The sequence below is a fragment of the Hyalella azteca genome, unplaced genomic scaffold, assembly GCF_000764305.2.
Source record: "Hyalella azteca isolate HAZT.00-mixed unplaced genomic scaffold, Hazt_2.0.2 contig2126, whole genome shotgun sequence".
In the NCBI taxonomy this organism is placed as follows: Eukaryota; Metazoa; Arthropoda; class Malacostraca; order Amphipoda; family Hyalellidae; genus Hyalella; species Hyalella azteca.
In genome coordinates this window covers 316264-329009 of record NW_025932412.1, presented here as the reverse complement: position 1 = coordinate 329009, position 12746 = coordinate 316264, and the positions used below count along the sequence as shown (strand labels likewise).

The window sequence follows — 12746 nt, the reverse complement described above, 5'->3', positions numbered from 1 at the left end:
GAAGAATCCATTACAAGTACATTTCTTTGTACTACTGATGATCATTAATTAATGAATGGCAACACAAACTATATTTAAGAGGTTCCAATATGGGCAGAGCAAGATTGAAATAGTTTTTCTGTCAGGTTTTTGCTGAGTATCTTCAGTCTAATTACTTATTATGTAAAGTTAAACCAATTCTTGGAAATTTAAGAGAATTTATACAGAATATTGTCTGTAGTTTAAAAAAATATTCGAGAAACCTCCTTTACCAAAAAGTATTCGATAAACCTTCACCCTGAGTGCGTGCAAAGTATTAACTGTGATCAACTCACAACGGATCGTTGCTCTTCAATTGTCCAGTGATATTTATTGGAAATATTTCTAATAGTCTGCCTATTACTACCTATCTATCGAGGTCCCACGTATGTCTGAAGTCTTAGTCAGTTCTCTAGACAAATTTCTTGGGAAACAATTTTGAAGTCTCACAAAATTGTTTTATATGCCATTGGCTCTTACGTTCTAGTATTACCAAATGTACAGAGAATTTAGTACACTAATGTCATATCAGGGATAATCTATTTTGTTCCTAAATAATATATCGTTGTGCCCATTTACGTTTGTTTCAACATCACCATTCTCGCTGTTAATGCATTCGTATCTGAAGAAAATTATTATCCTATTCAATTGCAAAAAATTCCATTAAATTAGAAAGTGCAGTCAAATCAGCTCATCATTAGTGCTGAAGAACTCTGCTCGAGGAAAAAATCAAAGAGGATTGTAAGAAAATATTTTTGTATTTTTTTTTCAGACGGTTACACGATGAATGAACAAAGTGAATTTGTCGTGACAAAGCGCACCAACGCGCCTCAACTGGCGGGCGCTGTTCAGTAAATGCTGCGCCACACGAACCCTGATCGTGATGACCAATGTTCTCAACGTCAAGTTTCCACACTTTGCGGCCAAGAACAAAGTTCATCGTAGTCATGAATGATTCAGCGCCATCACCAGGTGTTATTGTTTCTAGGAATCTGTCGAAAGCAGTTGCACAGGCAGACTAAGGTGTGGCAGTCACCCAGCGGCTGCCGCCAACTTTAGGTTTCAGGTTCGGTACGCATCTAGAAACCTTCAGTTCAGCCTAAAAGATCCGCAATGAAGTAGCAAAAACAGTGATCTTGGCTGGCGATCGTGACATGGTTGGCTCGGGCAGTATCTCCCGTGACGGAATATCAGGAATGCCATAAAATGTTGAGTTTTTAACCCAACCACTGAGCCATGCTCGGAACAACTGTACTGTCATACACGCATCCAACAATAATATTAGCAACAAATAAAATAATTTATAGAGAAATCATAATCAACGTAATAATATAAGCTTACATCAATCACAAAAATAAATATAAGGTTGTTGTTGGAAATGAATAAAAATAAACGCATGTGACAGCAGTTGTTCATCAGCAGCCGCGTCTCGCTCATCCTGATCATTGCAAATGCGGTTCACGGATCTCAGGCCCTCAGGAATGATCATTTATTAGTACCTTTTCGATAACTGTTAGAACAAATCTTGGATGAATGATTGATCCAAATTCATTAAATCACAGAAATCAAACGTGAAAAGGCGGCCCGATCGATTGATCGGGCCACCTCAACTCCAATGCGAAGACAAAATAGGTAACATGGTCGACAAGCCAACAAGTAGAGACGACTATTGCTTCACTTGTCCTCTCACGATAGAGAGACAAACCATGCCTAACAGCTATACAGATCTCAGCTACAGAGCAGCTATCTACAAAATGGTACACAATATTTTACATAAACCAGCGGCATATGTTTACTTTACAGAGTCCAAGGAAACGATTCAGCACAACGGAACATACCTTCGCGGATCAAATGTACCATCAAATTACCTCGTGCGTGTCTTAGCATCAACGATTCCTCCCTGTAGACCGGATGGCGGCATCGAGGTATTAGAGACACGGTTATTTGATCACACGATTCGTTTCTAGGACTTTGACTAGGAGGTCGAACGCCACCACTTAGGTTAACTATGCCATATCTAGCCAACCATCAACATTCAATTCTAAATCCAACGCATAATGGACAGTCTTTCAACATGTATGCCATGTCTAGCCTCTACGTACGCACATTATGAAAGTGATTTGTTATAATGCGATTATTTCAGAATAAATAAAATCAATAAAGTAAGGAACAGGAATACAAGCAGCAATAAAATGTGAAAAAATACTGCATTATTATCAGTACCAAGTTCAGCAAACGATGGAAATTCGTGAAACGAATTGTTTTCAATCATTGAAAACTTCACATCGAAAAACACGAGTAAGGCTGTAAGAAGCCGAAATTAAAATAAGTCTCCGCATAATCAGCCACAATCTCTGAGAGGTTAATCAGTTTTCAGAAGAATAATACATTCAGGCCTAAGAAAAACGCTGCAGAAAATCCCTACCTCAATAGAACTTCATTCGCAGCAAACTAAGCGCACACCAACAACAGCGACAGCTACACATCAACGCTCATTAATGAAGATGTTTAGACAAAATGTACCGAGTGCTTACAAACTAACGAACTTCTAACCTACCAACATCAGTGTGAACCTTCAGTAAAGATAATTTTTTTGTACTTTTCTCATTTAATGACGAGGAAAGACGGCAGAACATCTCGAAAGCAAGTGCCTCACACTTGCTGTACGTAACTTACTGATAAGCTCATCTGCAGTTAAATGAAATTTGCTGCACAAGAAAAAAAATCAGAAGTAGTAAAGCAAAATAGAAGCAAGGAAGGACTCAGCTTCGCTAACCGTAATTCGCATCATTTTATTCGTAACGATCACAAGAAAATCGATCGTTTACATCAGAACAGAACATTGGACTGTTCATAGAACATTCGATTACAAAACTAAGGAATTACTTTTGTGGTTACAAACGCGAATTTTATCGGTCCATTAGTTCCGATCAATGTTTATGCACGAATATAACAGCAATGATGTTAAGGATACAATGTAAAGCTTTCAAGAATATGTCTAAAATACTGAACGCTTCCGAATAAATTAAGCTTGGCTATGTAGCGACCATCAAAGCTCGATAAATTATAACTACAGTCACGTTTTCAACTCACGAAGAGTTTTTGATTGAAGTCAGGAGCAAACTAGGCGATTATAAGCTCCGTCAAATTTTGAGTTACAATGTTACAAGTTGTGTATTCGAAATTAGATATAAGGATAAAGTGCATAAAAGTATGAATACAGTAGCACCAACAAGCGATCGGAGAATTTCCTGATGATGTTGTTGCATCCAAATAGACGGTGAAAATTTATGGGTAATCAGTAACTGAAAAACAATACTTCAAGATATGCCAGAATAAACTTTAAGTAATCAAGCATGGGAATTGAGTTGATACATTGGGATAAGCGCACACAAAGAAATGTGGACACCAAAGTTCAAATACTTCCAGTCCACTTCAGCAAATCTCTTGAAAGCGCGAAGTAAATATCTATAAGAAGTAATATTTATCTATCGTTACACACAAGCTCTATATCAAGAACCTAAGGATTAGTTTGAACTTTTTTTGGTTTTATTCCTATAACACTAGATTATAAAGATTATGTAACACTAGATTATTCACAGGAATCGACTACAAGCCAGGCTTCCAGTCGTGCCTCATCCTCTCGAAACGACCGAAGAATTCGGACTAATAATTCAACTACCGAGTTGAATGATAATTCGACTACTCAGTTGAATTACTTACGGCGGGAAAACGTACTGCTCCGAACACAGGTGATTTGGTAACGGTGTTTCTATGAGGAGGTATCCTAAGGTAACAATAAGCAAAAAATACATTTTGGAGATTACAATAGTGGAAGTTGTGCAAATAAACAGGGAGGAAATAAATGATCGAGGAACGCGATCAGTAGGGAAACTAAACACCGCATTTCGAAAGCAGACCAGACCCGTTGAAATTCAACAACTACGACAGAAGAGTTACATCTCTGTAGGAATGAACTAATCTACTATACACAGCGCGCTACTTGCGAGACTGGAGGCAAGCATGACCCAACCTCTAGGGAGATCATAGGCGAGCAACCGAGCAAACTTTTGCTGGCACTCAAACTATTTTGCATAAATCGCTGATAAAACTTCTAGCATCTTCGATTGGCAGGTACAAGTCAATATAATCAATTACCAGAAGCAGAAGAAAGCAGCACACGTTTGCTGTGTAATTGTATGGAACAACAGCAGATAAATTTTTCAATTGCGGGTAACAGAATTACAATGAAAGTTAGAACGCAAAGAATTGACGCGAAGCTTTGGCAGTTCAGCGGAGAGGGCAGCGTTAAGACAACATCGACTGGTTTTTTAGGTTTTTTCCAAGAAAGTGTTAGTTAATCTGAAGCAAGATACGAGTCTCTTAATATGACGAGTATTTCTAGTATTTGATTAATCTTGGTCGAATTGTTTAGCAGCAATAGTAAACAGGAGCCCATCACACGATTTTGGCTCCTTTTTTAAATTAAAAGAGAAAATTCTTTGATTTATACCAAGTCAGTACTACCGTACCAAGATAACATTTCCTATACTAACTCTACTCTTCTGACCACTGGAGCCTTACGTACTCACTGACCAAAAAATGATCAAAATAGTGATCATTGCGGAGTCTAGTTAACCATAGACTGTTACCCATTCAGGTCGATAGCGACTATCAACTGTTACCCATTTAGGTCATCAAAGGAAACCATTTACTGATACCGAATAAATAGAAGCAATTGGCTGTTAGAGAGTTAAGACGGTAGTTAACTATTGACTGTTACTATGAACTTAATGAGAACAAGTTCTTTGACAGCAGAACATAATAGTGACTTGTAACATTGCGCGAAACGGTGGACAAGGCGAGGACAAAGCTAGTTTGACAGCAGATACAAACTAGTTCTTTGGCCCACTAAAGAACTTAACTATAAAAATAACGACAGTTCACATTGCACTCTGCCACTAAAGTGCTAAATATGTGAAAGTTATTCGACAATTTTCGGCTATCGCCAACCGAACCGCAAACGGTCCCCCGAAACAACAATTACGTTCATGTTTAAATAAATAATTACCTAGAGGCAAGATGCATCGAAACCAACATTTCCATTGCATAAATCTTACACCAAAAAAGGAGAAAATCATTGACAATGTATCCGAGTAAGTATTATAAGCTCGCAACCGACCGTTAATGCACATGAGAGCATCGAGGTATACACAACGTAACATGAACGTCAAAGCTTCAGTAAATCAATCGAGGTAAGGACTACTTCCTGCTGCTGGCCAAACAAATATTACATACGTTATCAATAGCTGATAATAAAAACGAAAAAATTATATTTACACAACAACTTAAAGGCAATATATTTTTTTGACTTCATACCGTTGCACTAAAGTCCTTTCTTTTATGGCCAAAGAAAATTAGCAATGATTCTTAAGCTACCAGAAAACTAAATATTTTTATTCTGTTCACTTATAAGAACAAATTTTCCAGAAAAGTATATTAATAAAAATTGTTGTATGCAACCATCAGACAAGCATGAGAATCGGTGATACCAGCAAGACGTCGCTGAGATCAAACGCCGACTCTAGTACTGCTAAGAACAGAGTTACTGTGCGGTGTCGAAGCAATCGACTCTCACGAAGTGTAGATGGTGGTTAACAGCTACCCGATAGGCAAACTTTGTATGCTTGTTACGGCTCGGCTCGCTTTTATTACATTGTGAAATTATTGTATTTATAACTCAAATTGAAGCGAAGGAACTGGTATCTACGTCTATCACTTAAGGAAACTGGATAGAAATCTTTGATCCGTTCAAAAGTTGTTAGTGTCAATGATCAAACCGTACAGTGAACCATCTAATTAAGAACCGACCGTAGCATTGCTGGTCAATCTGCCGAACACCCTGTAGAATTTAGACTAAAATTTTTCACATGGTGGGCGGATTAACAGGCAAATGTGTCGGTCACAATTGAACGTCTAAATTGAACGTCTACGGCGAGACACGGCACATACAACGTCTGAGGGAAACAGGCTGAATTGACAAATCTGAATGAAAAACAATAAATATGAGGAGTCGTGATTACAACATTAATACTGTGACACAACTCAAATGAATAACAGCAGCAGGGTAATGAGGCTCAGTCAATATCAGTGACCGTGAAAACATTTCAGCGATAGCTGGCATCTTCTTTGATTAGGTTAGAAATTTCAAGAGAAAAGGTGTCTTTAAATCCAGGGATGCGTCGAGCGGGACCACCATGCAAATATATTCAAGATGAAAGAATCGAAGAAAGGCGCCGCGAATGCATGACTTGCAAGTGAATTGTACGTGGAAAAAATATTGACTTCAGAATTCGAGTCGTGCAATTATCGTGCAAAGCAATTTCTAAGATGGTTAGGTGCACATTTACGGCCCGCTGCTTCAGTTGACGGCGATACGGTGAACGGACATGGCTTTGTTCTTAGCGACATAGGGCATGGCGTCGCTCTTCTTTTTCTTCTTTTTGAGGGCGACGGGCTTCTTTCCGATGCTGGACATCCTAGCGAGCGCCGGACGCGGCACGGGCAGAGGAGGGAACTCCTTCTCGTAGTCCGAGTCCATCTCTTCTTCAGAGGACGTTTGCTCCAAAGACATATCGGTGTCAGAACCCTCATTCCTGCACATCAGTTACGAATATTAGCATTATTGAACAATGAGAAGAAGCGCCAGGCCACGACTTAGCAAATTAAACTGTCTAGATTGGATACATTTTTTATCAATATTCAAGACTATCAATAGTCTTATCAACAATAGTAGTCAAGTGAGCGCTACAAGAGAACCTAAAGCACGTCACTATCTGTATCTACACATGTTGTAGGTAATGGCCTCGTCCCCAAATCTACACATGTTGTAGGTAATGGCCTCGTCCCCAAATCTACACATGTTGTAGATAATATCGACCGCAAAGAGAAAAAAAATACCAATTCTGATGTGGTACCCTCGATTGTGCCCAACACAATCGTTGCAAGTGAAGAAACACACTACAGGGCGAGTAGATAATAAAAACCAAGAACGAAACTTAATGCATCTAAACAAGTGGTAACGTATACCTGGCACGAGCGAGATGGCGCAAGAATTTCTTCCTCTTGATGTTCTTGCGTGACGAGGAGAATGAGATATTCGTGTTGACGCCCACTAGCGGCAGAAGCTGCTGCTCGTTGACCTCACCATCGATGCTCTCAATGCCCAGCACGCTTAGCGCCCGAGGACGCGCGTACCGGTATGAATTACCCTGCAGTAACGGCGTCAAGTTTCGAACAGCAGACGAAGGCTGGGGAAGGACGGGGGTGAGTGTGATCTTCGATGGTGGGGAAGTTCTGACGAAGCTACGCATGCGGGACCGCAGTATCTCGTCCCCGACGATGGCACGTGAGGTTTCCAATCTGGGAGACTGCAGATGAGGTTTGTCTTCTTTAATTTTCTTCGCAACTTGGCAGTAACTCTCCTCTTTGTCACTGTGGTAACCGGCTGCTGCAGCGGCAGCGCGAGAGTGAGCAACAGTTTCCGTCGATGGTTTGTTCTTTGATCCTTTGACGTGCTGGTGTATATCTTCGTCCATTTTCTCTTGTTCCTCAGACGATTCTTCTTCCACATCGCTTTCATCGACCTCCGCATCACTCATGTCCATACTTTCTTCCTCGCTGACAACGCACACATCACCAGATGTAGTGGGAGTATTGACGATTTCAGCGTCGCTCTCCATAGGAGAAGTCTCTTCCGTAGCCATTTCGTCGTCGCTCATTTCGGGCGCACCACATGAGTTGCGGGTATCGTCCGCGGGCTCGGAAATGTCAGATGGACCGCTGCTAGCAAGGTTTTGTTCATCCAAGTCTAGACAAATGGAGGAATTTTTGCCGCTGTTGTCGGCTAGGACGGTAGGTGTCCAAAGTTCCAGCTCTTCCGCTGCTTTATCGTCTTCTTCAATACTGGTCAATCTGGAAATCGGAATCAATATTTTTACAAAAAATTACTTTCCAGCATAACTCATGACTAAATTCGTTGAAATTCGAATAGATTTTATGAAAACACAAATTGTAGAGTTAATTTTTCAAGCAAACAGCTTGACTATTATCTTTACTGAAGATTTCTATTTAATTCAACTACTGATGTGGGAATGTTTCAAATACCGTTGCCTCGCTAAGTCCGATGACTTGATAACTCACTTGCGCTGCTTCTTGTACTTGTAAATGATCTTCAGGTGCCTCATGGTTCTGTTGGAAAGGCGCCACACAAGTCGCTGCCTCTGGAACACCGCCATGCTCGTCTTCCCAGACTTGTTGTCTTCGTAATTGCACAGCAACATGGTGATGAGATCTTCAATCTTGCACAACACATCGCTGTTCACCTGCGATCACGAATTACAAATAAACGATAAGTCTACTTAAAAATCCAAGATAATAGCATTCAAATTTAATACTTAGTTACTAGAAATATGGTAGCAAATCACCCCCAATGAATCAGCAACAGGAGAAAAACAAGTCTCGCTTAATTCGCTATCATGAGCTCTTTGCATTGATGCTCAATCTATCAGAATCGATCTAATAATTCACGTGCTGGAAAGACCATTCTAAATCATATTGACATTTTGATTAAATTGACATTTTGATTAATAATAATTCAATGCAAAATGTAATAACCCTACTCGCTCAGCGTCACGCGCATTCGTTATTTTCGACTTTTTTATTCAAATTCGTAATCAAGTAACAAGAACAAACTTTACAAGCATCATGAGCACATTTGTACGGAGAGACTCGCTATTAGTCCTAATGCTAACATGGCGATGGTTATAATGATAATAATATACGTTTAAAAATTACTTTTTAAAGACAACACTTCTAAAGAATCTAGTGTCTCCAATGTTAAAGATGTACAATGAATTTCTCATTTTATTTTCGATTATTGAAAAAAATAATGTATCAAATTTTTTTAATATATAAATTTTTTTTCAAAATTATTTATTCTGTCAATTGATTCATGCATTGCCTCTGACTTCACACAAGTGTGCGAATTTTCCAATCAATTGGACAGGTAAATGTGTGTCAAATATCAGTTATAAGATTTGTAGCTGACAAAATTATTTTTTCAGTTTTTTTAATATTGCAAAAAAAATTTTAATTTCAAAATAATTTATTTTGTCATTTGATTCATGCATTGTCTCCAACTTTACGCAAGTGTGCAAAATTTCAGATTGATAGGATAAGTAGAAGTGACAGACAAACAAGAAGTGAAGTTAAAGAGAAGTGTTGTAAAAAGGAGGGTAATGCTTATAGGAAAGATTATGCTGACATATAAAATCTATACTGACAACGGATGAGTCATGCAGATAAGAGAGGAGTAGGCTGACTTAGCAAGGACTAAACTGACTTGAGGATGTCTAAGCTGAGCGAGCACGGCTTAGCTGACATAGAGAGTGCTAAGTTGACTTAGGGAGGTCTAAGCTGACTTGGGGAGTGCTAAGTTGACTTGGGGAAGGCTAAGCTGACTTTGGGAAGGCTAAGCTGACTTTGGGAAGGCTAAGCTGACTAAGACACGTCTAAGCTAACATAGTGTGGACTAAGCTGACAGACACAGCTAGGCAGACCTTGCAGAGCGTGATGAGTGGCTGAAGACAAGCGGTGCGGGCAGCGACAGCAGCAGCGTCCGTCTTGGCGAGGGAGATGAGATCGCGGCGTAGGAGGGCGACCGCCAGCTCCGAGGGCCTGAAGTTTGTGGTGCGAGTGTCGCACGCCACCACCTCCAGCTTGTTGACGAGACTCGCCAGCGGCGGTAGTGACAGATCAGGGAAGTGACGGTCGCGCAGCTGCTCCAGACCCGCGTACAGAAGCCTGAAACATGAATAATCATTAATTATAATTTAATATCGATATAACAGTAGACGGTAAAAAATAAAACAAAGTCCTCGACAGAAGGGAACTTAAAAAGACGAGTCTAACGCTAGAAATTAGTAAATATGCAGACAGTAAAAGAAATCCAGAACTTTAACAACTTAAATTCGTTTGCAAGTTCGTGAGAATCCTCACGAACTAGCGGGGTCACTTACTTGAGGAAGGTGAGCGAAGTGACAGGGTTGCTGTTGGCGCCCATAATCCTCCAGGTTCTTCTGGGGCGTGTCAAGTTGAACTCAGGAATATGCATGCCCAGCTCGAGCTTGGTCCTGATGATGTCTTCCATGCGCTGCACGTCGCCAGACTTGCACTTGCTCTGGCTGATGTGGCTGACGCTCTCGCGGCTGGGCGCGGCGATCCCTGACGCGGCGCTCAGCTCCTCGCATGCTACGTGGAACGCTGACACCGCGATGCACGACAGGTGCTTCGGTAGAGCCTGGCAACACGAAAAGAACTTGAATTACTGAGTTAGGAAGGGGGACTAGGGGAATGAAAAATGATTTAGGTAGGGGAATCAGGGTCATGAGGAACTGTGGTTTAGGAAGGGGAATTGGGGCATGAAAAATGGATTTAGGAAGTGGAATTGGGGGCATGAGGAACGGATTTAGGAAGGGGAATTGGGGCATGAGGAACAGATTTAGGAAGGGGAATTGGGGCATGAGGAACAGATTTAGGAAGGGGAATTGGGGCATGAGGAACAGATTTAGGAAGGGGAGTTGGTGTCATGAGCAACTGAATTAAGAAGGAGAATAGGATCATGAGGAAATTATTTATGATGGGGAATGGGGATCAAGAGGAACCAATTTAGGAAGGGGAATAGGGTGATGAGGAAACATATTTTTGTGTGTAAAACAGAGTACGAAACGCGAGTGGAAAAATCAGTTAGCATTTGATTTTAGAAGCTATGTATATATGGCGACTAAATTCAGGTTTTAGTGGTGCAACCTGGATTATAGAAAGTAAACTTTGTACTTTTATCAAACTCATTTTAGAAGGAGGTAAACTCCTTGCTTCAACTCGTCCTGCATGATGAAAAAATTATATTAATAACCAATTAGAAAAAAACATATTCCCTAGGAGCTGCAGATTTTGTGCCTCTAACGGCGTGATAGCTTCTGCAGTGACAAGAGAAGTAAACCTTACAATAATTTGACAAAATAAAATTTACAAAAAAAAAAACGCACAATATTATTTGTTCAATATGAATAAAATGCAAGCAATTAAGGTTAAAAAGGATATTGTAGGTATTAAATTAAGAAGAAACTAATTTCTAGTACCATGTGGTGCTAAAATTGAGGAGTTCGATATTTGATCATAAAGAAATAGTAAGATTATCGTCCGGAGGGAGAATATATAACCTACATATCAATACAGCTCTACACTCGGTAAATTGTAACTGAAGAAATTGAAATTAGACCATATATACATAAGTAGGTTTGTGTACAAACAGAGAGAGAATATAGCAGCTGACATGGATCAAACTAGAGTGTGGTTTAAGCCGTCACTAGGCGAGGCTCTAGAAATAGAGCGGCGAGGCCGCCTGCAACCTAAGTTTGTCAACAGCTTAGGTAAATGTTGACACAGATGAACATGCTGCAGCTGAGTTCATACACGAAAAGAACACAAATGATCAATCATAAGTGTATTTGTGTAATGACGAAGTTTGAACATCCAAATTAATCAAAATGTGCCTGATTATAAAATTAAAAATCATAAATGTGTGTTGCATTTTAACACATATTTCCTTAACCTTAAACCTGTCTCTTATACACATCTAGATGTGTATAAGAGACAGAAACAGAGTACGAAACGCGAGTGGAAAAATCAGTTAGCATTTGATTTTAGAAGCTATGTATATATGGCGACTAAATTCAGGTTTTAGTGGTGCAACCTGGATTATAGAAAGTAAACTTTGTACTTTTATCAAACTCATTTTAGAAGGAGGTAAACTCCTTGCTTCAACTCGTCCTGCATGATGAAAAAATTATATTAATAACCAATTAGAAAAAAACATATTCCCTAGGAGCTGCAGATTTTGTGCCTCTAACGGCGTGATAGCTTCTGCAGTGACAAGAGAAGTAAACCTTACAATAATTTGACAAAATAAAATTTACAAAAAAAAAAACGCACAATATTATTTGTTCAATATGAATAAAATGCAAGCAATTAAGGTTAAAAAGGATATTGTAGGTATTAAATTAAGAAGAAACTAATTTCTAGTACCATGTGGTGCTAAAATTGAGGAGTTCGATATTTGATCATAAAGAAATAGTAAGATTATCGTCCGGAGGGAGAATATATAACCTACATATCAATACAGCTCTACACTCGGTAAATTGTAACTGAAGAAATTGAAATTAGACCATATATACATAAGTAGGTTTGTGTACAAACAAAGAGATTAAAACAGCTGACATGGATCAAACTAGAGTGTGGTTTAAGCCGTCACTATGCGAGGCTCTAGAAATAGAGCGGCGAGGCCGCCTGCAACCTAAGTTTGTCAACAGCTTAGGTAAATGTTGACACAGATGAACATGCTGCAGCTGAGTTCATACACGAAAAGAACACAAATGATCAATCATAAGTGTATTTGTGTAATGACGAAGTTTGAACATCCAAATTAATCAAAATGTGCCTGATTATAAAATTAAAAATCATAAATGTGTGTTGCATTTTAACACATATTTCCTTAACCTTAAACAGAACAATAACTATCACGCAAATTACAGCAAGCAAATTCTCAAGTACTACAGGAATACATACGGTTGAATTAACTTATCTTCTTACAAAAAACTAATATGTTG

At 39.4% G+C, this 12746-nt stretch overlaps 1 protein-coding gene across 2 annotated transcripts in view; it reads right to left on the bottom strand.

The window, feature by feature from the left end:
• Positions 1 to 757: 757 nt before the first annotated feature.
• LOC108671877 overlaps positions 758 to 12746 on the bottom strand; it is a 38461-nt gene continuing 26472 nt past the window's right edge. For both annotated transcript variants that reach the window (XM_047885300.1, XM_018159469.1), the window contains exons 4-8: positions 10098 to 10378; positions 9639 to 9882; positions 8221 to 8402; positions 7108 to 7992; positions 758 to 6674 (exon numbers count right to left, since the gene is read on the bottom strand). In XM_047885300.1, coding sequence (XP_047741256.1) covers positions 6440 to 6674; positions 7108 to 7992; positions 8221 to 8402; positions 9639 to 9882; positions 10098 to 10378 — 1827 coding nt within the window. In that variant the 3' untranslated portion in view covers positions 758 to 6439. The remainder of the gene's footprint in view (positions 6675 to 7107; positions 7993 to 8220; positions 8403 to 9638; positions 9883 to 10097; positions 10379 to 12746) is intronic.